The following is a 27848-nucleotide window of genomic DNA, read 5'->3' as shown; positions in this document are numbered from 1 at the left end:
CATTTGTGTGATGGCAATAAATTAAACAAAACAAAACCAATCCTCTGTTCCCAGAGGTCTTTGATGTAATGTCAAAACTGGGGTGGAGGGGGGCACAGAGACTTGCTGTGTCCAGTCCCCTGACCACTACCTGAACAAAGAGGCTGGGACACGCACACGTCCACTGGGAGACTGTGAGCTGGAGCCCCCCCCCCCCCCCAGTCCGAGTCCTTTAAATTCTGCCTGTCCTGGATGGGGCAGAGAAAACCCTCCCAAAGGAATTCTGAGGGACCAGGTTGGGAGAACACACTAAATAGGCAGATAGGACCCCTTAGGACACACACACACACATACCCTCAGGCCCCCTCTCACCTGTGAGTCTCAGCAGCAGCAGCAGTAGCGAAGGCAGAGGCGGGCGGGGTGAGGTGGCAGGGACAGGCATCGTGGTGGCCTGAAGGGCTGCGCTGTCTGAATGTCTGTCCTGGAGAGGCCCCAGCCTCTGTGCTCTGAGCACAGAGGAGTCCCTGCCTCCATGATGTCAGAGGAAGGGGATTGTGATGAGAGGATTGGGGCTGTGACAAGTTTTCCTTTGTGATTATAAGGTGAAACCAACATGGTTGCTACCAGCTGAGAAGTGGCCGGGTTGCAGGTGGCAGGGTCCTGGGTTCCCAGAGCTGAGGGCCCTGACAGCTGCAGGCCTGCACTGCTCCCTGAGCCTCACACCATCTCAGGGGTTCTCCCCATGTCCACAGTCCTTGTCAGGAGCCCCAGAGACAAGGCCCAACATTCCAGAGAGCTGAGCCAAGTTCTTCTGGAACCTTGTGATGTGCAGGTGTGGGTCCAGCTTCTGCATGAGCTCAACCTCGGGGCCTCGGTGAGCTGCACAGCTGGAGGAGGTGGGGTCTCTATGCCTCACCCTCTTGGGAATATCCAACTCTATAAGAGACCTAGAGGTAAGGAATGGGCCTTGATGTAATGTCTGCTTGGATCCCCAGCTTTGCTGTGGATCCCCTATACAATACAGGGAGCTGTGTTCTTTCTTCTCCTAGCAGAGGAAATGGGTTTGGCAGGAAAAGAGGTTAGCTGCTTGGAGATGGTGATAATTTGTGCCTTAGAGGATGGAGGGGACTATGAGGGAAGGTGGGGCTGTGGGGAACACCCTCCAGGAGGGAAAGCAACACCCCTAAAACACAACTAGGGGAGTGAGGAGTGTTCTCCTGTCTGTGCCTCGATCTGGGGCCAGCTCTGGGGACAACGGAGTGTAGGGGAAGGGGAAACACTCCTGAGAGGGAGGAGCCAGCATGGTGGGCTCCTCCTCTTTCACCTCTGGAAAGGGCTCTAAGCAACCAGAAAGGCTGTGTCTGGGGACTCTCAGGTCACACTCGGCTGGGGACCCTTTAATGCCCGAGGTCCCATAGGCACTGGCTGCATGGCTGTGCCCCACTGCTCCCCTGTGACCCCTGTCTCCTCCTCAGAGACCCAACTGGATGACAAGACCAGGAGAGGGGTGAGAACAAGAGGACAAGGCAGAGCAGAGCCCAGAAATGCTCTAGGAGATGACAAGACTCCCCTCGCATTGTGATGTCACCATCCTTTCCCAGTGTTCTAGAATGATGAATTCCACGCAGGAACTGGGCAGGGCCTTTCCTCCAAACTCCATCATTCCACCCCCAGGAATCTTCTTTACCATCCATTGCACTCTGAGCTCTTTGGAGGGAGGGATTACGAGCAGCACAATGGACAAGAGCACCACCTTCTAAACAGAAATGGAATGTGAGGGTCAGAGGGCACATAAATATTTTATATAGGGTGGTTTTGGAAAGTGCCTTTAATAAAGGGACATTTGAGCAGAGAGAAAGAAGGAAGGAGGGAAGTTATGCAAATATGTCAGGGAAGATGCAGAGGAGTTATATGATCTGACTTACATTTCCAGGGACTCACTCTGACTTCCTCAGGAGCCCGGGCTGAAACACAGAAGCCAGTTGGAGGCTTTAGCAATGATCCACGAAGAGACGATGGAGGCTGGGACCAGGAGTAGTGGAGGAGGTGAGAAGTGCACAGCTTCTGGGTATAACTCAGTGGTGGGCTGGAGCCAGCTTGTACCAGCTCATGAGAGCCAATTGTTAAATTTTCAGGAATCTTGCAATCCTGCTTGTTAAACTGTTGGTAGCTTGAAACTTCCCCACTTTGGGAGTATGTACACCACTGAAATTGGCACATTTGGCAAATCAGGCTGTTTTTCCCCCTTTTGAGAGTCAGCTGTTAAACATTTACCAATGACTGTAAAAATATTTACAAATGGATACAAGCATTTTGAAGGCAGATTTGAATATGGACTAGAAAATCAAGAGGAAAGTAAAGATGACTCCAAGGCTTTTGGACTGTCATTGAATTTGTCCCATGAGCAACAGGGTTGGGCAAGACGCAGGGTGATAGAAGAACCAGTGTTTCCATCACAGGGAGAGGAAGGGACAACTGCTGGGTTTCAGGAGCTGGACACTTAGGCAAAGAGGGAGAGGAGAACACTTCTCCTTTTTTATCCAGGGATGGGTATTCATTTATATTCGGGGCAACAGAGAAGCTCAGCAAGCCTGGGGAGGCAGGGGTGGGCAGAAATTCACAAGATGAGAATAGCTCTCAAGAGCATGGACATCAGGAAGTGGTTTCTGGACAAGTCCAAGGTGATGGATAAGAGATATCTTGATGTGTTTAGGAGAATCAACTTGTCTCTCACATTCTGGGGAAGGGCAGTGAGTCAGTTCCTAGACCAGGTCCCACAACCTGGCCCTAAGGCATCAAGGACAGTGAGAAGGAGCAACAGGAGAATGTGTCCAGGAGGGGAGGTCCTGGAGCAGAGTCTGCAGATGCTCCCAGGCAGCGACATCTCTCAGGCTGGGAGGAGGCAGTAGAGCCTGAAGGTTCCCTGAAGCAGGGCAAGAAGGAAGGAGCTGTGGGGGAACATGCCCATAGTCATTTAACTGTATGCTCATCATTCAGGAAATGCTTCCTGAGTGCCTGCTATACCCAGTGCTGTGCTCCTGGGGGCTCTCACTTGTGGACAGGAAGACCCGAGACAGGGCTGGGGTCATCTCAGCCTTTCTCCCCGAGTTCTGTGTGACTCTGAGTCACACAGAGTGTCAGAACAGGAGCACTGCTCAGAAAAGTCAATCCAGGGGTTCTCAACATTACTTTAAAGTGTGGATTCTTTCTGTCCCCACCCCATAGAGCCCCACTGTTCAAATCTAGAGATGGTCTCCAAGGAAACCACCTGCTCAGATATCCCTCATTCAAAGCCCCTCCATCCATTTCCTCCATAGAACCCCTAGAATATGGAGGATGCCCTTTGAAAACCCTTGACCAGCTCATATGCTCCACATATGCCTGGGAGTTGAGTTCCTCTTAGAGGGCTCCATAAGACTCCTGAGGGGAGTGGCGGGGATGTGCCCCCTTCTCTTTACTCTTGTTGGGCCCTGACACTGTGTGACATGTGGACCTTCCTGGGCTGGAGCCTCCTGCTGACCTTGCTCCTGCTGGGGATAGACCTTAGCCTGCCCTCCCTCCCTGAAGCCTGAACCACCCTACAACTTACAGTCAGGCCCTCAGCTTCCTGTGGACATAGACGGCAGAGGCACCCACAGCCAGCAGCACCTTGTAGGTTAGCAGCAGAGTTAGTGTCGTATAGCTCTCTGGGCCTGGAAATGAAGGGCAGGAGCAGCCATTAGAAGAGGCACATTGGAGTCCATTCCCAGGGGCCTCCACTCACTCCATCTGAGGCCACCTGGACCCATCAGTGCTCTGAAGACTTTGAACCTGTGCCCTGGGCCCAGAATGAGATTCCTCATTTTCACTCACTCCCTTCTCAGACTGTCAGGTTAGTCCTACTTGATAGAAGTCGTAGAGAACCTGTACTCAGTGATGCATGAGTAGGGCACCTGGCTTGCTTACTTGGTCCTCACTACTCTTTGGGGCAGGTATTATTATTCCTGAGGGTGATGACTGGGTTCATGTGTCAACTTGTCCAGGTGATGGTGCTCAGTTATCTGGTCAAGCAAACACTAGCATAACCAGCTTGTGGCTGGTTATTAAACCAGAAGGCTGGTTTGTTAAATCATCAGTCAATTGATTGCATCTATGGCTGATTATATCTACAGTCAACTAAGGGAGTGTATTCTGCACTGAGAGAATCCTATAAGAATATTACATGTATTATTTAATTAAATGATCTATAAAGATATATACCAAACACCAGTGGTGGACAACCTTTGGGAGGTGGGATTTGGGGAAAGAGAGCTCCCTTTTAAATCCTACTTTATATTTACAGCTGTCTAGATTATTCTACAATAAGCATGGATTACCACTTTAACAGTAATAAAGATAAAATTAAGGTGCAATTTAAGGAGGGCCAGGTGGGGTGGAGTGGAGGCCTCACCAGGTGGTGTTTCTGGAGCCAGGTCCTTCTGGTGGGCAGAGCCCTGCAGGGTCTGCTGTGTGCTGACCGCCGGCTGTCCGTCATGCTCCACCTGGCAGGTGAGCACCACGTCCTCCCTGTGGGCAGACGAGTCCACCAGGAGCCAGCTTGTCAGGTTATAGGTCCCATCCTTGTTCTCCACGGGGTTCGGGGCTGTTTCTGTTCGGACACGTTTCCATTCTCCAGCCAGGTCAGCTGTGCTTTCTGGGGGTAGAACCTCTCCACCTGGCAGGTGACGTTCACCTGGTTCCCTGGCACAGGGTGTTGCACCATCTTCAAGGTGGGTGGAACTAAAACAGCACAGGCAGAGGCTCTGACCGTGGGAATGGACAGATCACAGGGGAGGGGCTCAAGATGGTGAGCTCCCACCACCACAGGCAGGGAGTCACCCAGGACAGAGCCAGGCATGCAGCAGGTGCTCAAGTACTATGAGTGAAATCACTGAGTGCAGTGCCTGGCACACAGTAGGTGCTCTAGGACTGGTAGCTCCTATTAGGGTAACAATGAGTGAACTCAGTGGCATGCTACCAGAGCATAATAACAGCAGCAAAATAAATGAAATCACAAAACACACAGGTGATGGTACAGGGTAGGTGCAGCTGCTGTTGGTAAAATAAATGCATTGAAAATAAAATAAATGAAACCAACTAGCATGGCACATGGCACACGGCAGGCCATCAATGGCAGCTGCCACTATGAAACAACAAGGGGAAGTGCAGGTGGAGCACCAGTAGGTGCAGGGGCCCGGGTGGGACAACCAGGAATTAGACCCCAGGCGAGTCAAGCCCTGGAGTGTAACCCAGGGGAGCAGCCTTGTTGGGGTGCGGCCGGGGCTGGGTGCTCGGGTCTCTACCTCGGATGGACTCTGACAGGTTGGCCGTCCCACGGAGAGGGCTCCGCAAGGTGTCGTGGGCCACGTTGCAGATGACCTGGGAGCGGACATCCCCTGGGCTCAGCTGCACCTCGGTTCTGCTGGAGATGTTGTAGGAGACGCTGTCGTCCGGGGGCACCACGGTGGTCTGCAGGGCTGGGAGCTGGTTCCCATTTTTGAACCATGTCAAGGTGACATTCCTGGGGGAGAAGCCGTGGGACTTGCAGGTGAAGGTCACGGTCTGCCCAGTCGTGGTCCTTGCTGGGGAGCTCGAGACCACAGGGGGAGAGGGTTTGGCTATAAGAAGGAGCATTTTAAAGAGTAAGCATGATGGTGACTAGCAGCAGTGGAGCCCAAGACCCTGGTGAGAGTCTTCCTCTCTGTGACCGTGGACCCTGCTCTGGTGGTGGGAGGGGTGTGTCATCCCCACCGCACAGAGGAGGGAGCAGAGGCCCTGAGCCTGCCAAGGAGCAGGAACGATGGAATCCCAGGCCTGAGTTCAGAGCCCTCCTGGTTTCCTCGGCCCCAGGAGATTTGCCGGGAACCAAATGCCACTCGGCTGCCCCTGTAGTCACCATCTCACTGGCCGCATATGGATACCTCACCAATTTCAGAGCGAGCGTCTCTGGGAGCGCATGCAGGGAAGGACGCAGTGGGTCAGCTGAGTGGCCCAGCCCTGCCCTGACCCAGGAGCCGGGTGGCACGTCCCAGTCGGCTCATCTGTAAATAGGGCTGGGGTGGGGGTGGGATTTCTCCTGCTGGGGTCGCAGAGATGGGGAGATGAGGCAATGCAGGCACGTTTGCTTTTGATTAAATGCCAAGAGGCAAAATAAAAATAAACAAGCTCTCATCTACCTTGAAGCTACACTTTATTTATAGCCAGAGCCCTCCCTTCAGGAACTCATTAATTTACTCCTGTTTTCATTCTTCCCACAGACATTACAGTGGGGCCTTAGCTGCATCAAGCTCTGAATGTGAAAGGGAGGGGGCAAAGGAATGTTTTTCTGAATCTGGAGTTTTCTTCTTGGTCAGATTTGGTTGAAAATAGAGATCACCGAGAGCTGAGAAAGCCAAGAATGGTGACGTCTTCAGGCAGAGGCAGCGCGGAGAAGCCCTGCCCTGGTCCTGGGCGCCACACAAATCGGAGACCCAGCAGAACGAGGGCAGATTTGCCCCATGGACGGGTCCTACAGGAGCTCCTTTGGTGCCTCCAAATGGCTAATAGTCACCCAACACCTTCTCTAGCAGTCACCAGCCAGCAAGTCCTTCAACCATTTGCTCTGGTAGGAGCTTACCTGGTTTCCTGATACCCAGCAAACCCTCTGTAGCCTGGTGAGGAAGGGGTCACTTGATTAGGTCAAGTCCTAAAATGAGCAGCAGCCCAGATGTCCCCAAAAAGAGGGTACCCTGAAACCGGATACTACTTAGTGCCAGCTCTGGCCTGCCTGATGCTGGGCTGCTTCCCCAGGGGCTCTTGTTCCCCCCAGCCCTGTGAGGGGTCCACGTGGGGTCCCCATAGATGGGATGAGGGTCAGAGAAGAGGGAGGCTTCCAGGGCACACGGCGGCAAATGGGGAGTCCCCCTATCCCCAAGGGCTGGGTCATTCTTGTGTCTCTGTTCTTTCTCCTGAGCCTCAGTGTCTGCTTCTAGAAACAGTGGTAAAAACACCAACCTGGTAAGACTAGAGAGGTCGGATATAAAACAGAGAGACTGGCATACAATAGGGGCTTAATAAAGAACAACTATCATTAAGACATTAATAACATCTGGCTGCTACTAGTTCTTCACTCCATATTTATCCTTCAGACAGTCAGAAGGCAAAACCTAAGCATAGAAAAACCAGCAAGAGAAGTCTCACATCCTGCTCCTTGCAGCTGCCACCATAAAGCCAAATGAAAAAACAGCAGAAACCACCAAATGATGAGTTTCTCCCTCTCTTTAAAATTAATCTGCTCAGGAAACAAGTTTGGTGAATTGGTTTTCAAAACACAATTTCAAAACTCACAGGAGTTTTCCCCCAGATTAGCTATTTAGGGAAAGCTGGCAGCAGTTTAAAAGGTGAGGAACAGATTTCATGGGTGACATTTGGTGTGTCGAGGCTGGGATGTTCTGAGCCCGAACAGTGAGGGTTTGTTGGGATCCTGGCACCTGTATAGACGCAAACATGGGGAAGGATGGGACGTCCGCAGCGGTGAAGCTGGGGTCTCAGCAGGGCTTTGTCTGGGCTTCCCCTCCTTGGAGGCTGTTTTCAGCCCAAGGTGTGTCCACGGAGGGAGTTCAGGCCTCACAATCAGGTCTCCAAGGAGCCGTCACCAGCACATGGGATTCTCCAGGTCGGTATTATCATCAGAGATGAGGATGCCGAGCCCCGAGGCCCTGGGGTTGAGGGACAGGTCAGAGGCCACCCAGCCAGAAGCACAGAGCTGGGATTCGAACCCAGGGCCCTGCTCCCCTACCCACTGCACTACTGACACCCAGTGATGACCCGAACCCCAGCACAATCCAGGGCCCTATACATGTCCTCTCCAGTCCTCACAGAATCCCCAAATGGTAACCATGACCAGCACCATTTCACAGATGGGGAAACTGAGGATTTGAGGGAAATCCAGACTTGTCTAAGATCACACAGCTTTGGCATGATGACAACCATCATTTACTGGAAAGGTCTGTGTGATTATCCGTATTCTACAACTGAGGAAACGGGCTCAGCAAGGTAACTCGAATTTCCGAGAACCCACGCTGTGGGAGGAGCTTCACATGCGAATCCATTCACTGTCCTAAAGGAGCCCTCGCTCATCCCCATACACAGATGATAAGACTGAGGCTCAGCAGGATGGAGGGGGTTCCCAGGGGGTTTCCTGCAGCCCCCTGAGCTTTCTTGTGCCCCACCCTCACAAGCCCCGACACTGAGCCACCCTCCTCTGTCCCGAGGAGGTTCCTGACTTCACTCATTACAGGGAGGGGTCACCCTGCTGAGCCCCCAGGCCCTGTCACCTGAGGCAGCAACAAAGGGAAGGGGATGAGCTCCTGTCCACCTGTGTCTGGAATAGAAACTCTGGTCCCAGGGGACCCTGAGCACCCTCTAGAGATGCCTTCCTCTCACCATTCCTTCATCGTCAGGGCCATGAAGTGGGGTGAGCGTGTTGTCTGCTGGGATTGCCACAGGCCCCAACCCTGTTCCTCCAAAGCTCTTCTGCAGGGCCTGCTCCCGGGGCCACTCAGGGATGGAGCAACATCCCCACAATAGGGAGCAAAGCTTCCGAAATTCTCCCATACTGAGACGGGCCTTAGGAAAGTTTCAACACATCATGACGTTGGCCGCATCTCTGTAATCTGGGGGTATAAAGCTAGACTCTCCTACCTCCATAGGATTTTTTTTCCATTTTTTTTTAATGCTTATTGCTCTAAAACAAAGCAATGCAAGATTTTAAAAGGGGAGGGCTGGAGCATTTCTCTACCCTTAGCCCAGCTCAGCGAGTTGATACAGAGAGCAGGGGCAGTGGAGTCAGGCTATTTGGGGCTCAGATCTCAGCTTCCTCCCCACCCACCTCTGAGCCTCAGCATCCTCATCTGTAAAAGGGGCACAGCATGGCCTGTCCCTCAGAACATTGGCTATAAAGAGTCAATGCCATCCATAATGGACAGTGCCAGCCAAGGTCTGGCACATGGTGGCTCCCTGACCCCTCATAGCCTCCCTCCTTCTACTCCAAGGAATCATTTAGGAAGAGAGCACAGCAACGAGAAGTGAGCACCAGACTAGGAGCTTGCCAATGGGAGTTCCAGATGAGTCACTGACTACTGTGATTGCTTAGGCAAGGGAGGGTCTGTATCACCTGGACCTTCAGTCTCTTCATCTGTCATATCTGTAAGGTCAGAATCAAGCTCCCTGTCTGGCCTATGTCCATGGGTTGGGGGCTGACTTGAATACTAGAGCATGTAGGATGTAAATCTGATAACATCCACAGAAATCAAAATGCACATGCTCCCTGACCCAGCAAGGCCCTTCAAGGGGCATCTCCCTATTGAGTAGAAGCACATGTATACAAGGTGATCCTCTGCATCATGGCTTTAACAGCTCAAGATGGGGAATAGCTTAAATAGCCACCAACAGGAGACTGGAAACAGTGATGGTATTTTCATTCCATGGGGTATTATGCAGCCATTGAAAACAACTCAGCCTACCCACATGTACTGACGTGCGATGACTGATATGGAATGAGGCCCCAAAGGTTTTAGAGGGGTTTTTCAATCACCAATGGATGTACGAGGAGGAGACCTTCTGCACCTTTGGGAAACTGATGAGGAGAACTGCCGGCTCCCTGCTCAAGGGTTCAGTTCAAGGAGCTTTAATTCAGTACCTACTATGTAGTGCGTTCATTGATGGGAAGAGTGTCCACAGCCGGGGCAGTAGGAGCCTGGCCTGGAACTGGATCTGTGTTCCAGTCCCGAGTCCATTGGCCACTCGCCACGGGACAGTTGCTCCTGGCCTCAGGCTCCCCTCTCTGAGTTGGGGGTGGGCTGGTGCTGTCTAACGGCCCTTGACATGCTGACATCCCAGGACTTAGGAGGTGGAAAGGGGCTCCCGGGCCTCTGGCAGGAGACCCCAAATGAGCATGTATTTTGCTGCCTCAAGTGGGGCCCCCTGAATCTCCCACACGGGGAACCCCTTCCCTGGGGTGAGGGACCCTGAGAAGACCCGGCTCTGCTCGGGGTCTCCAGTGACTGCAAGACTGAGTCTGTCCCCGGCCCACAGGGGATTTCCTGATAGCACCTTGGCACGTTCTCCAACCAAATCAACAGGGAATCTTTGACTCTGAGAAATTTCTCCTGGGTGAGAAGTTTCTGAGGAATAAATGAATACATGTCCTCCCCTACCCTGGCCTGGACTCTCCCCTCACTGCGAGGAAAGAGAACCCAACCTTCAGGGAGGAGAGCTCTGGCCTGCTGTGTTCATTCCTGATGCCACAGCGCCAAGAGCAGGGCCTGGCACCCAGGGGGCTCCCTGCAAATGTTTGCAGAATAAAGAGGAGACCCCCACACTGCAGGGGTCCCTCTCTGGAGGTGAATTTGGGCCTTTGGACTAGATGATCTCTCACTCTTCTGCTTCCTCCTATTTAAATTCAAAGGGTGGGACCAGATTGGAAAAGGCAGGGTCTTTGGAGCCAGGCAGACGAGGGTCCCACACCTCCAGCTTTTACCAGCTGAGGGGCCTTGACCAAACAATGTGACCCCTCTGGGCCCCAACCTCCCTGGTCTATAAAAGGGGGTGAAATGGGACCATGAATACAAGCCCCCACCCCACACCTGATGCTCAATTGCTCAGAGAACGGAGGGCTTCACTATTGCTTTACTGTCACACACCCGGGACGAAGGAGCCCCTGACGTACTCACCACTCACGGACACCCGGGTGCCGGGACCAGACTTGTACTCCGTGTCTGGGGTCCGTTTCTGGAACTTCACACAGTAGTAGGTGCCGGTGTCAGACGGGGTGATACTACTGATGTGGATGGAAAAGTCCAGGTTGTCTGCCTTTGTTTGGTCTGTAACAGTTTTTACTCCGGGGAAGTGGCCTCCTTTGAATTCGTAGATTAATTCCCGGCCTGGCTCAGCCCCCCTGAACCACTTGACATCCCCAAGGGGCCGCAGAGAGGACAGGCTGCAACGCAGGGTGACCGACTCCCCGGCTTTGACCGACACTGACTTGTCAGGCTGAGTCACCCGCAGCTCCTCCTCCTCCTGTCCTGCCGCTCCTGGAGGGAAACGCAGAGCAGTTATCCATCCTCCCTGCTCTGGTGTGTTTTCTCGAGTGTTTATCAACAGCTTTCATTTACTGAGTGTACACCATGAGCTCGCCCTGTGCGCAGCATGCTGCATGCATCATCTCATTTAATCCTCACAATGAGGAAACTGAGGCACAGACAGGTTAAGGGCAGGCAGAGCACAGGCTGACTCCGGCCTGGGTGGAGGGCCTGAGCAGTCTCTGGAAGAGCCACGTCTGAGCTGGTCCCGGAACTCACTTCTGAGCTTACCAGGAGGAAGGGGCCGTGTTGAAGAACTGCCAGCCTGGCCTGTTCCCCCTTTACATGTGATGGCCGCAGGGGTGATGAGGGACACGATGCAGAACAGAGTGACCACCTGTCCTGCTGTGACCCACGCTGACTTCTGAGCCACCTGCAGGTCCCCTCACCGACGCTGCTGGAGGGAAGCACAGAGTTGGTGACCACAGCCCCTTGTCTGCACTGGAGAAGGCTCAGGAGCCTGGATCCACAGCCCAGACTCCTCATGCCTCCTTTTCCTGTGACTTTAGAGCTGGTGAAGACTGCAGCAGGGCACCAGGGCCAACCCAGCTCTGTCTCTCTCTCTCCAGACTCTGCCCAACAGGAGCGCCCCTCCCCCAGAATCATGCTGAGGTTTGGGGCTTATTCCCTGGCTCTTTAGCTGAAATCCTGCCTCTCCAACCTCCCAATGCATCTGTGAACTAGTCCATGTCCCCTTAGCAAACTGCTTTTCTGCTTCACTCAGCCAATCAGCCTCTGTTTCCTGCAGCCAAGAGCCTCCCATTCACTCTTTTCAGCAATGCATTAAAAGCACCACTTTCCAAAGTCAGGACTCTGCTTTGTGTATTCTCTTCACATTTGCAATTCAGTTTTAGGAGTTTGTGCTCAGGAGATTATGGAATAAGTGTGCAAAACTCTAAGTACAAGAATAATTACAGCTGTGTTGGTTGTAGAAGAAAAAAGTTGGAACCAAGTATTAATTATTAGAGTTTCTTTTAGAAAGCATTTCTGACTCTACCCTTTCTGGCCATGTGGAGTGTGGCACTTTCTGAAAGTTTGCATTGGGTGGGGCCACATGACCACTTTATACCAATGAGTTGGAAGCAGAAGTGACAGGTGTGTGTTCTGTGCTGTGCAGGTAACTGCAGGTGCATGAATTTCTTGATCAACTTCCGTGTTCCACAGAGATGCACAAGGTTCAGGATGGGGGCTTCTCCATCTGCCCAGATGCTTCAGTAACAGGGAGGTACAGAATTTCCCACAAAGGGAATATGAAGCTTAAATAAATAGAAAGTTGCTGTTTTAAGTCCCTGAGTCCCCCACCACCACCACCACTGCATAGGGGCATAGTATTAGTTTCCTATTTCTGCTATCACAAATTAGCACAAATTAATGGTTTAAAAGGACAGAAATGATTTACCTTATAGTTCTGGTGTCAGGGGTCTGAAATAGGTCCTAAGGGGCTAAAATCAAGGGGTTGGCAGATGGTGACACCTCTGGAAGCTCCAGGGGAGAATGGGTCCTTGCCTACGGCACCTTCTAGAGGGTGCAGACTCCCGGGCTCTTGACCCCTCCGAGCAGTGACATCACTGTGACCTCCTGTTCCTGTTGTCACATCTCCTTCTTTCTGGTACTCTTGTCTTCCTTTATAAGGACTCATGAATATATAGGGTCCAGCCTGTTAATCCAGGATATTCTTCCCATATCAAGTTCTTTAATTTAATCTTATCTGCAGTCCCTTTTGCCATATAAAGTAACATATTCACAGGTTCCTGAGATTAGGAAGTGGACTCTTTTGGGAGCCATTGTTTTATCTTCCACACATCTCTCCTGACGGCTATAGGAACTGGTTCCTAGAAGTGTGGGGTCATCATCATCCAGACTTAAGCATGTGCATTGTCTTACAGCCGACCAGCGAGGAGACTTATAGGAATCCGGAAGGGGAGCAATTCAAGTTGTGCACTGATAAAACAGTTAGTAAAAATGTCACCATTAATAACATGTTAAGCAGAAAATGTATCTACTTGTAGCTCTAGGGGAAAATGTTAGAAAACACAATTTTAATAGTGTTTTTGGTTACTATAGTCTGCATTGGACAAGTTACTACAAAAAAGACAAAGAATCAGAAAAGAATTGGCTAGTTTGCAAGCAGGAATAAAATGGAACAGAGAAATCTAGAATCAGGTTAGAAAAGCAATTGTTATTCAGCCCCCAGCCATTTTAAGATAACAGAGGTGGCCACTGACCCTCAAAATCCTTTGTGTCCTGATGAACCAGCAGCAAGACTTGGTCCAAAAGAAGAATTAGGGGAGGAGCCAGCTGGGACTGCCCCAATCTGCCGGACCACAGGGCTGGTTGCAGTTCAGAAGAAAGAGGCACGAAACCCCAGGATGATCAGTCCAAAGGCATTTATTAGAGGCATGTACAGAGAGCGGCAGGCACCTCATGCCGGACAGCAAGACGGCAAGAAGTTCACTGGGGTCTGCCCACGCCGATGGCAACCACACTATGGATTATATATGGTTGAGGAATGAAGGTCGCTAGGTACCAGGGGCTTGTGTGCAAGTGTTAGGAAAATGTCTAGTATGTGCTCTTTTCCCAAAACAAGATGTGCTCAGGGTGGGCTGCACTCAAGGTTAGAGCAGCAAAGTTCCCTGTGCTCCAGGGAAGGGATGTCTGAGGAGGGGGTGGGGACGAGGTTAGTCTTGGGTCAGGTCACAGACCAATGAGACCAGTTAGAGCTCGGCTCCCAGACAAGGATCACATCCAGGTAAGGTCCTTCTACCCATTTTAGACCTTGGAGGTATAAAGCGTCTCAGAGCAAAGACCCAGGTAAGATTATAGTCCTCAGTAGAGCCTTGTGATGGGACAAAATGACTGCAGGAAAAAGATGAAAGGCAGGGCCCAAAATCCTGTAGACTTGGCAAGCAGGCAAAGAAAGAGCCGACTTCAGAAATGTGCTTTGAAAGAATTACGGGTGGTTGGTTCCTGCCACGTTACTGTGTTTGAACAATGAGTTATGAGCTGAAGGGACATGGGATTATTTGCTAAATAATTTATACATATCCAACATCATTGAATGTAAATAAAGTTAATAATAAAAAAAAAAAGGCAAGTCTCCAAAGGGGTTCTTTCAAGAAAGTCAAAAACTTCTTGCTTCTTGGTGACTATATCTTTCACAAATGGAATGACCAAACTTGTGAAGTCAGATGTATGTCAATCAACTCCAAAACTCAATATTGCCAACATGTTTTTGTACTTAAAAGCAAACAAAAAGCAAAGCCCCCTAATTTAGTACTTACTATGTTTCTTGGTTTCTGTTCTCAAATGCCACAGAAAGACAACGAATGAATTCAAGTAAATATCTAATTTCAGCAGTCTTCTTAAATATCTTAAGGTTCCTTTCACAATATCAGTATAAAAACTTACATCCCCATTTGCCAGATTCCTTTACATAAATGAGTGGGAATGATTTCAAAACCTTATTTTTTAGGTTCAAAATATAGCTATTTTATTAAATCATCAATAAAGTCCCTTGGTTGGATTGAATCACTAGATAAGAATTTATTACAGTCTCTTTTTAGAAACAAAGATAATCTCAATTCAAATGTTGGTGACCAATATAAATACTTTGTTTTCTAACAGCAAGTATGTTGAAAAATTTATCTTTAATAAATGAACTTCATAACATTCACAGAAATAAATGATTCCATTACAATATTAGAACAACCATTAAATTGTCGCCACTATTCCCAATGACTTTAAATATGAAATCTATTATATAAAGACAAAATTCTTTGTCTTATTTAACCCTGTATACCAAACAGTATAAATGCTGAGAAAGAGATACATTTTAAGAAATCTCATAATAAGGACTTTGGATACCACTTTGCATTGGAAGTGGAAGAAAAATACAAGAAAAAAATGTTTTAACGAAGAATGGATTTAAGAGAAAATTGCATTATAGTCTTCTTTATGCTATATCTTCTGAAGCTTCAACACAATGCCAAAAAAAAAAAAAAAAAAAAAAAAAAAAAGAAGTCATAGAATAAAAGTAGCCAGGAAGGGAATCAAACATTTATAAGATTTATTTATAATTTTTCTGACCAAAGTGCAATGACTTTTAAATCTTCTTAAACAAACAACTATGAAAAAAAATTCAAGAAAATAAAACACAAATGAGAAATTTAACCAGTAGCATCTTCTTGTCTACTTTATACTAAACCTATATTTAACTTAGGGGGAAAAACAACTCTGAAGTTTACTAAAATGCTAACTGAATAATTTTACCAGAAATCTACCACATTCATTTCAAGGTTCCACTGTTAGGAATTTTGTTAAGACCAGTTTAATCATTAATAACACTATATTATAGAGCATAAAGAACATATGCCATTAGATGTGATCCTTGTCCCCTACCCTCAGATTTGAGTCAGAATAAAGCTGACATTCTGCCGGGCTCTGAACCCCAGTGGTCCTAACCCAAACCCTGGAAGCAAAGAATATGCCCTCTCACACACCTTTGTACAAGTTTAGTAAAGCAAAGCCCGTTTTCTTACCTTTCTATAGGAAATGGTCAATTATTTGATAAATACTAAAACACCTCTGGGATCCATTTCATGAGTTTGTTTACCAAACACATTTGTAAGAACTGACTACACAAAAGATTCCTTTGAATTTGGTCCATAAATTCACATAACAGTTTGGAAATTTAAAACCTGCATGAGAAAGAGAAATTGGGGAACACTAATCCTAACATGTTGTAACTACTAAATACATACTAAAAAGTTTTACTCACAGAAGGAAAAGACTCTAAAAGGGATATTCTTTTTGAATAAAAGCAAAGAACTAGCTGATACCCTTCTTTGTTTTGTGAGCACCGTAACTAAGCTGCAATTTTACCTGAACTCACTGTCACTGTGACAAAAAAATGAAGATAAAAAATTTAATTTGTCTTACTACGTACTTCCCAGACATTAAGATGAAATTATGAAAAGATTAAAACTGCCCTAGAAAGAGGTCATGATAGCAGCTATCAAAGTGATATTCAAGCATGAATTCAAAGATGCTTTCAGGTTTAGAGTTAGCCTTCTTTGTCAAAAATCTTCACAGCTTCATCAAAAACTTCATCAACAGATTTAGAAGCATCTATTTTTTTGACTTTCCCCACTTCCTTATATAGGTCAACAATTGGCTTTGTTGACTGGAGATAGGTCTGAATGCTCTTTTCCAAGCTCTAACTGTTGTCATGAGTCCTCCTACTACTCTTTCCCCTCTAAAGTCGTGGTTCAATACAGCTCTCCTTATTAAAGTAAAAAACAAAAAACAAACAAAAAACCCAGAACAAAAGCTACATCTGCCTTCCCATCCAAGGTCTTGTTCCAACCTTGAAGGTTTCTTCATTACTTGGAAACCCATCAATCAACAATTTATTCTTCTGAGCATTGGCAGCCGTTGTCTGATCCATCTCCCTCTTTAATAAACGGATGGTTATCTCAATTGGCACAACCCTTCCTTCTTTAATGTACTTTTCAGTGAGCTCACCATACTGTGAGTCTGGGTTCTTCCTTTCATCACGAAGACGTTCTCCTGCAGAAAGGTGTCTGTAGCCATATTTCTCGATGATGCGGCGGTGCTGGGTCCCCTGTTGCACCGGGCCCGCCGAGGATGAACACCACTAGCAGCTTCATGAGGCAGCGAGGGCCGAGGAGCAGTGGTCCGCTGGTCAGCAGTGGGAAACTGAGGCCCAGAACGTGCAGCAGCCGGCGGTGGCAGCGACTCAGCAACACCATGTCTCAGCTGGACACTAGAGAGCTGACAGCGGCCTGGGCAGAGGAGGTGCCGGGCGGGGCGGAGAAGGCGGCGGAGAGAAAGGGACGGGCAGTGTCTGTGCCCACAGCAGCCCCTTCGGTCACTTCTGAGCCAATCGTCGAACTGTCGGGCGAAGACTTAGCAGTTCTATTTCATTGCCTCAGGGACTAGAGAGTTTCTGGAGACATAGACAAATACAGAAACTCCTACCTGAAGTTTTGCTGATCACCTAGGATTGTCCATGAGCTGTCTCTGTGTGGCCTGGGGCAGGTTGCTTCACCTCTCTGGGCCTCAAAATTGCAAGGGTTTAAATGATGAGCTCTCTGAAAACTGTACTGTCAACTAAAATGATTATAAAAGTGTAAATTATTATGGTGGTGGATATAGCTTGAAGCATCAGCTGATGGGCTGCCTCTGGTACCAGCTGTGGGGGATGGATCCAGGGAGGAAATGCTCAGGCCCCTGAGTTTATGCCGTCAGCTATGCCCAGACCTCAGTTTCCTGTCCAGCCCTGCATGGAGCACCAGGATGGAGTCCCTGGAAGCCTGGATGCAGAGGAAGGCCGAGGGGCAGAAAGGGGGTTTCACCCCAACCTGAGGCTCACCTGTGAGGAGCAGCAGCAGAGTCAGCAGCAGGGAAGGCCCGGGAGGGTGAGGCTGGGAGGCACATCTGGGCATCGTGGAGGCTGCGGAGATGGCTCTGTCCAAATGCCTGTGCCGGGAGGTCCGGGACTCTGCTCCCCAGAGAGAAGGGGAGCCCCACCTCCACGAGAGAAGAGGAAGTGGCTGCAATGAGAAGAAAGGGCCATGAGATAGCAGTCTCTTTCTAGATCCGGATAGTTCCTGGTTTGGGATTGTGCAATAGAAATCAGATAGGCCAATCTGCTAAAGGTGGGCAGTTACTCCAGTTTCAGAGAGGCTTGGACAGGCCCAGCAGAAACCATGCTCTCTCCCTGCCCCGAGGCCTCTGGGCTCCCACGTAGCCCCTCACCCCATCTTGAGGTGTCCCTTGTAATTCCCTGTTTGGGAGCCCCAGGCTAAGAATCTTAGGATGTGACTGGCTTGAGACCTTGCTCTGTGCCAGCCTCAACCCCCAGCAACTCAGCTGGGGGAAGAAGGAGGGTTTTCCAGGACCTGGTCATCTCTGTGGTGAACCCAGATCTGCTCTTGAAATGACTCCACATCCGACACTTCATGTACATAGCTGGTAAAACTTAGCCCAAATATGTAGTTTAATGAGGACCTCAGAATTTGCATGTCCCTGTACCCAGCAAAAAGAAGAATTTCCTGACTCCTTCCCGAAGGGGAAGTTGATTTAGAGTAACACTTATCTGCTCTGTGGGGTGAAGTGGCAATTGTGGGATGTGAATAGGGGAAAAGGACGTGAAAGGGAAGAGAAAATGGGGTTAGATTACCGGGGAGGGGGAGTGACATCAGTTTTAACATTTTTTCTGATGGAGAGCACCTGTTCCATCCACTGCTGGGCAGATGATATGTGGGGAGAGAGGAAGGAGGCTGCCCAGACCTAGAGGGCATGCTACGAGGCCGTGCAACTAACTCACCGGGCCTTCCTGGGCTCAGTTTTGTCATCTCTAAATTGGGGATAACACATCTAGCGTTGCAGAGTTGTAGCGGAGATTAACACAGATAATGAATGTAGCATGGGCGAAACTCAAGAGGTAATTATTATTTCTCCCCACACTAGATGGATAGAAAAAAATCAAAAATTGCTTTTGAATGAGTCCCTCCTGTGTGGTGTCAGTTGTTTACCAGAGGCTTTTCCAGGCTACCTGGACCCCTTGGATCCAACTTATGCCATATCCCTGGGCTGCCTCTGCCACTCCAAGATCAATTGTTCCTTCTGGGATTTTCCGATTCTTCCCCTTTTTAATCCACGGAGGTGGCAGCATCTCCACCTGAAGTTCTTGGTTTTCTCATGATTTGTAGTTTGCAGTATCAGCTTGATGGGCTAATGGAGGGTTCGCCTATGGAGGTGACGTTAGTGACGTGTGCAGCCTTGTCTGTGGCTGCCCCGGGCTTGGTGGGGCAGAGGGTGGGAGGGGAAGATGCACCTTCCCTGTCCAGGTCTGAACCACACTGAGCCCTGCATCAGACCCAGCTCTTCCTGAAGATTCCCCATCGCCATTCCTCTGCTGGCCCTAGTGCTTTCTCTCTGGGTTTTGTTCTTAGAGAATCCCTGATTCCTAGATTCCTGTGGCCAGCAGAATCAGCCATACCCATGTTTTATTCCTTCTTCTACAATTCACGGCCATGCAACTTTCAACAAGACACTTGACTTCTCTCAGCTTCTGTTTGATTATCTACAGATAGAGGTTATAACATGCACCTTATAGAGCTATTGCCAGAATAACATAAAATAATCCATGCAAAATGCTTGACTCATGATGAAGTATAACCAAAAATTGCGTTTATAGTTATTCTTTGTGTACAAGAAGAGTTCACCAATGTGTCTGTAATACAGTTGTGTGTCAGAAACACCATCTTGTCAGGTAGCTGTTCAGTTGTTCCAGCAGGACTTTTTTAAATAAAATTCAGTTTTATTGAAATATATTCACATACCATGCAATCATCCATGGTGTACAGTCAACTGTTCACAGTATTATCATATAGTTGTGCATTGATCACCCCGATGTATTTTTGAACATTTTCCTTACACCAGAAAGAATCAGGAAAAGAGTAAAAAATAAAAGTAAAAAAGAACACCAAAATCATTCCCCCATCCCACCCTATTTTTCATTTAGTTTTTTGCCCCCATTTTTCTACTCATCCTCCATACACTGGATAAAGGGAGTGAGATCCGCAAGGTTTTCACAATCACACTGTCAACCCTTATAAGCTACATTGTCATACAATCATCTTCAAGAGTCCACACTACTAGGTTGGAGTTTGATAGTTTCAGGTATTTACTTCTAGCTATTCCAATACATTAAAACCTAAAAAAGGTAATCTATATAGTGCATAAGAATGTCCACTAGAGTAGCCTCTTGACTCCATTTGAAATCTCTCAGCCACCAAAATTTTATTTCGTTTCATTTCACATCCCCCTTTTGTTCAAGAAGGTGTTCTCAATCACACAATGCTGGGTCCAGATTCATCCCCAGGAGTCATATTCTGCATTGCCAGGGAGATTTAAATCCCTGGGAGTCAGGTCCCACATAGGAGGGAGGGCAGTGAGTTCACCTGCCAAGGTGGCTTAGCTAGAGGGAGAAAGGGCCACATCTGAGCAACAGAGGTACTCAGCGGGGGACTCTTAGGCACAATTACATGCAGGTTTAGCCTCTCTTTGCAGTAACGAGCTTCAGAAGGGCAAGCCCCATGATAGAGGGCTCAGCACATCAAATTGACAGTCCTCAGTGTTTGTCCAGCATGATTTTTTGAAAGATGATTCCTTAACCCCATTGAGTAGTCTTGGCACCCATGTAAAAATCAGTTGACCGTAGATACCTGGGTTTATTTCTGGCTTTTCAATTATATTCCATATGCCAGTACCATGTAGACTTGATAACTAAAGCATTGTAGTACGTTTTGAAATCAGGTAGTGTGAGTCCTCCAATTGTGTACTTTTTTAAAGATTGTCTTGGCCATTCCTGTACCCTTGCATTTCTATATGAGTTTTCACATCAGGTTGTCAATATCTATAACAAAGGCTACTGAGGTTTTGACAGGAATCATGTTTTATCTGAGAATGAATTTGGGGAGTATTGCCATCTTCACAATATCACGTCTACCATTTTTGAACATGGGAAGGTTTCCCATTCATTCAGAAGTTGTTTAATTTCTTTCAAAATTGTTTTGTAATTTTCAGTTTATAAATCTTGCACTTATTTTGCTAAATTTATTGCTAAGTATTTTAGTATATTCTTTTTGATGCTATTATAAATGAAACTGTGTTCTTTATTTTGACCATTGGCTAGGCAATGGCTTTTAGAAATGGCACCAAAGCCCAAGAAACCAAAGAAAAGATAAGTTGGATTTCCTCAAAATTAAAAACTTTGGTGCTTCAAAAGACACTTTCAAAAAAGCAGAAAGACAACCCACAGAATGGGAGAAAATATTTGCAAGTCATATAATTGATAAGGGTCTAGTATCCAGAATATACAAAGAACACTTCCAACTCAGTAATTTAAAAAGAACTATTCCAAATTAAACATGGGCCAAGGATTTGAATAGATATGTCTCCAAGGAAGATGTACAAATGGCCCTTAAGTACATAACACAGTGTTCAGCATCATCTGTCATTCAAGAAATGCAAACAAAGCCAAACCCCTCTCACACCCACTAGGAAGGCTATAATCAAAAGAGACAATAACAAGTATTGGCAAGGATGTGGAGAAATTGAAACACTCATACATTTCCAAAGGAAATGTAAAATGGTGTGCCACTTTGGGAAACAGTTTGACAGTTCTTCAAATAATTAAACATAAAGTTGCCATGTACACCAGCAATTCCACCCTTAGGTTACTCAAAAGAATTGAACACATGTCTACACACACAAAAAAACTTGTACAAAAATGTTGATAGCAGCATTCTTAATAGTAGCCAAAAAAATGAAACCAATCAAATGAACTTCGAATGATGATTCATTAAGCAAAATGTGATATATCCATGCATGGGAATATTTTTCAGTTATGAAAATGAATGAAGTATCATTTCAGCTAGAGCATGGATGAACCTTGGAAAATTAGGCTAAGTGAAAGAAGTCATACACAAAGTTCATTAATTGTATGATTTCATTTATATGAAATGTCCAGAATAGGTAAATGTTGACTATTGGTTTCAGGGGCTCGAGGGTAGGAGAGAATGAGTGAGTGCTAATGTGTATGGGTTGTTCTTTTTTTTTGGTGGGGAGGTGATGAAAATGTTCTGGAATGAGACGGTGGTGGTTACACACTTCTGTTACTTTGCTGTAAACCACTGAGTTATACAGTTTGAGAAGATGACTTTTATGGTGTGTGAATTAATTTTTAAGAAATGGTTTTATATAGATATGTTGCTGAAGAAGATATGCAAATGCCCAGTAAGCACACGAAATGATGCCCAACAACAGTCGTCATTAAGGAAATGCAAATTAAAGCTACTACCATGAGATTCCACTTCTAACTCATGAGAATGGCCGTGATAAAAAACACTGACAATAACAGTTAGCAAGGAAACGGAAAAATGAGAACACTCAGACAATGCTGGTGGGAATTTAAATTGCTGCAGATGCTTTGGAAAATTGTTTGGACGTTTCTTAAAAAGTTAAACTTAAATATACCTTACAACCTAACCATTCCACTCCTGGCTACCTACTCACGAAAAGTGAAAACTTATGTCCATACAAAGATGTGTATGCAAATGTTCAGAGCAGCATTATTCACAATAGACAAAAACTGAGAAGAATACAAATGTATATCAACTTGGGAATGGATATACAAAAAGTAGCACTCATTCATTCTCTCCTACCCTCGAGCCCCTGAAACCAATAATCAACATTTACCTATTCTGGACATTTCATATAAATGAAATCATACAATTAATGAACTTTGTGTATGACTTCTTTCACTTAGCCTAATTTTCCAAGGTTCATCCATGCTCTAGCTGAAACGATACTTCATTCATTTTTATAACTGAAAAATATTTCCAGTATCCATAAGTTGGATACTATTTGGCAATAAGGAGATATGATATGCTGATATATGCTACAACATGGATAAATCTTAAAATCATGTTTCGGTTTAAAATGATCATTCCGTTTCTGAACCAAGAGTGTACTTTCATAATGAACTGCAGAAGAGGGCATGTCTTTACCATATGTCTTTGATAAAAAGCTCTAAGTGTCTGTAGTGTGATTGTCTTATCCAGGTTTGCCAAAGGCATTCTCATTTATCACAGACACTTCTAGTGCATTTGTACCTGGACATCTTGCAGGGATTTGCCTTTCTCTGGATCCCAATTATAATTGGCAGTGTTATTTGTTATTCAGGAAGTAAGTCGAGCTGCACACTCAACTGTGGTAAATGCTGACTCCAGAATTCAAATGCGTCCAAAAAGTATGTGCCTCTTTCTTAGTTTTGGATGCACATCTTCTCTCTCTGGAGGTAACATTTTGCCTTCCCTAAACCACTGGAATCTCAGAATCTTCCCAGAGGTGTCAGATTACTGAATTTTGATGAGATGTATTTGTTTCCCTCTGGCACATATGTGTATTACCAGGCATTTAAAATATTTCCCTGCCCTCAGGTACAGAAAGTCTCATCTCAGAAGTGAGAGAATTGGAATTTACAGCAGGAGTGACAGCTCCCCAGGGAGGATGCCCCACATCAAGAAAAGGGGAGGGGCTGTCTAAATAAGATCCCTCCCACTGGCCTAAGATCAATCCCAAAGTAGTCCAGGGCCTGCGTGGGGGAGCACATATACTCAAACCATTTCCCAGTGTGGAATCTGGCCCCGCACAGGACTGGGGGGCCACACAGGCTCCCACTTCCTGGCACAGTCGAGGTGCAGTCCATCCGAGGAAGGTTCTGGGAGACTCAGGCCAGCTGGGACCTTGGAGAGCAGAATGTACAAAGCCTATTGTGTTTAATTTTCCCTGGGTGAGTTGATGATGGGAATTCAGAGCCAACTTCATCACTGCTGAGAGTCCATCCTGGTCAGTGGGCAACTGAGACTCGGCTGCAAGGGTCAGAGAAAGGCAGGTGGTGGTGGGTAAATAAAGCCAGGGCCATGACAGGAGCCATAAGACAGATCCCTCCATACGGAGGCCGAGCTCCAGGGTGTGTGTGAATGTGTGCCAGAGCAGTATCCCCAAGACTTACTCACCTTCACACAGGTGGAGACAGAGACTCAGCGGGAAGCTTGAAGTGTGCTGTATTACAATTATTCCCATGGTTTTGGTGACTCTACACAAACTGCTCAGGGAAGGGATTGGCGGGGTCCTGGGCCCCGGGCAGAGCAAGGGTAATGTGAAAATTAAATACTTATTCTTGGTGGTTACAATCAGATCAGAGCACTTCCATTGGAGGTAAACTTTGTTGAAAGGTAGGAACCCCCTTTTTTGTTTTTACAGATCACTTTTGTAGGATTTCAGCCTGAAATTTTGGAAAAAGAGATTGGGAGGTTGAACTGCTCATTGGGGAAACCTGTTCCGGTTTGCTAATGCTGCCTTTTCGCAAAACACCAGAAATGGATTGGCTTTTATAAAAGGGGTTTATTTGGTTACCACAGTTACAGTCTTAAAGCCATAAAGTGTCCAAGGTAACACATCAACCAACAGTCGGGTACCTTCACTGGAGGATGATCAGTGGTGTCCGGAACATCTCTGTTAGCTGGGAAGGCACGTGGCTGGCGTCTGCTCCAGAGTTCTGGTTTCAAAATGGCTTTCTCCCAGGACGTACCTCTCTAAGCTGCAGCTCCTCAAAAATGTCACTCTTAGTTGCTCTTGGGGTGTTTGTCCTCTCTTTGCTTCTCAGGAGCAAGAGTCTGCTTTCAACGGCCGTCTCCAAAATGTCTCTGTAAGTTGAAGCTCCTCTCTCAGCTCCTGAGTGTTCTTCAAAATGTCCCTCTTGGCTGTAGGAAGCTCACTCCTTCTGTCTGAGCTTATATAGTGCCCCAGTAAACTAATCAAGTCCCATGCTGAATGGGTGGGGCAACACCTCCATGGAAATTATCTAATCAGAGTTATCACCTACAGTTGGGTGGGTCGCATCTCCATGGAAACAATCAATGCATTACAATCTAATCAACACTGATACACCTGCTCACACAAGACTGCATCAAAGATAATGGCATTTTGGGGGACATAACACATTCAAACTGGCATGGGGGGGAGGGGTCGGGTCTGTACAGAGGGGGTGGGAAGAAGTGAAGGATGGATGGGAGGGAGAGAAGCGAGAGGAAGACGGCAGAGTCTGTGCTTCGAGCTGCAGGATGTCCACCTGGGAACTCCAGTCCCTCAACAAAGAGCTACTAAACTCAGAGACGCTGATCTGAGTGGAAACGTTTTGTAGGAATCGTGTGAGGAGTTGAGTTTCATATTTAGGTTGACTTGGTGCAGTACAGAGGCTGCCTGCAGGTTTGGGGGAACCAGAAGTCTGGGGATCCAGGAGAACATGGGCTAAAAAAGTCTCCTTCCCCATCCCATTCCTCTCCCTGCTGGTGACAGAAGACACTGATAAGTGGGGAAAGGTTTAGGAGGAGGATGGAATTGGGGGCTGTGAATGTTCGAGAAGAGTAAAAATTTTGCTGGTGGTCTTAGGAATCAGATTTGTAGGTTTGAATTCCACTTCAGTTTGTTCCTGTGTGCCTTAGGAGAAGTTACTTAACTTCTCTGTTTCCTGAGTTGTCTCAACTGTGAAATGGAGATAATAAATCATACCAATCTCATAGGGTTGTAATGGGCTTAAATGGATTAATACATGCAAATTGCTTTGCATTGTAGCTGACTAGGCCCAATGAGTTAGATATTATTATTATTTAGGTAACAGCTTTAAAAGACAGATCCTGTGCCCTCCAGCATTTATGATGCAGTGTGATCACATTGGCCAGTGGCTGGGGGATGAGAGAGTCCCATGCCCAGTGATCACAGGGTCATCACCAGAGCACGGAGGTGCTGTGCAGCTGTTGGGGGCATCATTTGCACGGGGGCAGGGAGCATCCCCTACACAGAGGCTCAGAAAGATGTGCTCCAAGTCTTATCTCACGGTGAGATGAGAGGAAGAAAATGCTCCCAAATGGAAGTCTGTAGGTACAAGGGAGATTGGGTGAAGAGGAGAAACACCCTAGAGAAATGGACAGGAAGTTACATGTGCAGAGCAGGCTACACTCACAGTCAGTGCCAGTGAAGAGGCAGGGGCAGGTGCAGCCCAGGTGGGTTGGGAGCCAGGGATGCAGAGCACCTGCTGCGTCCTAATGTCTGCCACGGGGGCACCCTATACTGCTCTGCAGGGAGGGGAGAAGCCCTGCCTTCTGGGATGACAGAAGAAGGGCCCAGTTACGGGAGGGAGGAGCCGAGAGCCTGCAACAGTCCTCAATTGTGAAAGAGGAATCAGATACGGATACACAACTGAAAAGGTGCTACTGTCAGTGTTTGGGATTCCCTGTTCCAGAGCACCTTGGAGAGAATTAGAGGACAATGGAATCGAGGGGGGGGGGGGGGTTGGCAGGAGAAACACCCTGAAAGAGGGAGGAGCCAGCATGCAGGTCTCCTCCTCCTTCACCTCTGGACGGGCCCTAACCAAGCACAAACGTTGTACCCGGGGAATTTCAGCCCACAAATGGCTGGAGACCCTCCATAACCATAGCTGGGCACCTGCTGCATGGCTGTGCCCCACTGATCCCCTGTGACCCCTGCCTCCTCCTCAGGGACCAGCTGGATGACAAGGCCAGGAGAGGGGTTAGAACAAGAGGAGAAGGCAACAGGACCCCAACACGCTCTAGAAGACGACGAGACTCCCCTCTGCTTGTGATGCCGCCATCCTATCCTAATGTTCTAGAAAGATGAATTCCATGCTGGAACTGGGCAGGGTCTTTCCTCTAGATTTCGTCATTCCACCCCAGGAATCTTCTTTACCTTCCATTGGACTCTGAGCTCTTTGGAGGGAGGGATTATTACCAGCACGATGGTCAAAGGCACCAGCTTTGGAATCAGATACAATCCAGGCCAACTACTGAAACTGCTTCCTAGAAGCTGAGTAATCCTGGCCACATCACGCAGTCCTGTATATCCTGCGACCTTCCTGCCATCCTCCTTTGTGTGCCTCACATATTCAAAACTGGGTTCATACCTACACTCACAGACATTCTCTTCTCTCCCCACCCTGTCCAGTCATGACACCATCGTCCATTCAGTTGGTCAAATCCGGAGGGGACCATGTTCTCCCTGCCCATCTCACCCAGTCACGTCTGTTTCCTACAGGCCTGTTAGTTGTAGCTCCTAAATATCTCTTGAATCAATCAGTTTCTCAATTTCCATCATCATCTCTTGCCTGAATAAAGGAAAAGCCTGTGGAATGAAAGCAATATTCTCCCCATCTTCTTTCGCCCAGTGTCATCTCTTTCTCCTACTTTGGCCACACAGATCTGACTACACTCCTCTTTTGTTTAAACAGTTTTGTGATTTCTCAATGCTCTTAAGTTAATATAAACAATCCTTTATCCTCCCATGACTGCCTCGGTCCCAGACACCAGCGAGATCCCCACCTGGTACCCAGCACTAAGCTCTCAGGTTGGGTACCTGGGAAGCAGATGTATCCACAATGTGAGGGTCAGAGGGGACAAAATATTTTATATAGGGTGGTTTTGGAAAGTGCTTTTAAATAAAGTCATTTGAGCAGAGAGAAAGAAGGAAGGAAGGGAATCATGCAAATATGTCAGGGAAGATGCAGAGGAGTTATATGGTCTGACTTACATTTCCAAAGAGTCACTCTGGCTTCTTCAGGCACCCAGGCTGAAACTGAGAAGCCACTCGGAGGTTTTAGCAATGATCCATGAAGAGATGCTGGTGGCTGGAACCAGGAGTAGTGGAGGCGGTGAGAAGTGCACAGATTCTGGGTATAACTCAGTGGTATGCTGGAGCCAGCTTGTACCAGCTCATGAGAGCCAGTTGTTAAATTTTCAGGAATCTTGCAATCTTGCTTGTTAAACTGTTGGTAGATTAACATCTCCCACTTTGGGAGTATTTACACCACAGATATTGGCAAATGCTGCAAATTAGGCTTTTTTTCTCCCTTTCAGAGAGTCAGAAGTTAAACATTTACCAATGAATATAAGAATATTTACAAATGGATATAAGCATTTTGAAGGCAGATTTGAGTATGGAAAATAAAGAGGAAAGTAAAGATGACTCCAAGGCTTTTGGACTATCATGGAATTTGTACCATGAGCAACAGGGTTGGGCAAGACGCAGGGTGATAGAAGAACCAGTGTTGCCATCACAGAGAGA

The 27848-nt window shown here is 47.3% G+C and overlaps 1 protein-coding gene and 1 pseudogene across 1 annotated transcript; both read right to left on the bottom strand.

The window, feature by feature from the left end:
* Positions 1-1969: 1969 nt before the first annotated feature.
* LOC119515212 (signal-regulatory protein beta-1-like) lies at positions 1970-27450 on the bottom strand. Its single transcript, XM_037811063.1, is given in 8 exon segments — positions 1970-2902; positions 3569-3671; positions 4409-4615; positions 4618-4737; positions 5301-5615; positions 10710-11069; positions 17512-17692; positions 27315-27450. Coding segments are annotated over 6 exon segments (1176 nt in total). The 5' UTR covers positions 17585-17692; positions 27315-27450; the 3' UTR covers positions 1970-2902; positions 3569-3570.
* Positions 15162-27848, bottom strand: part of LOC119515214 — a 32169-nt pseudogene continuing 19482 nt past the window's right edge.

The sequence above is a fragment of the Choloepus didactylus genome, chromosome 19 (assembly GCF_015220235.1).
Source record: "Choloepus didactylus isolate mChoDid1 chromosome 19, mChoDid1.pri, whole genome shotgun sequence".
Lineage (NCBI taxonomy): Eukaryota > Metazoa > Chordata > Mammalia > Pilosa > Megalonychidae > Choloepus > Choloepus didactylus.
The sequence above is the reverse complement of the archived record's forward strand: the minus strand, read 5'-3'. Positions and strand labels throughout refer to the sequence as shown.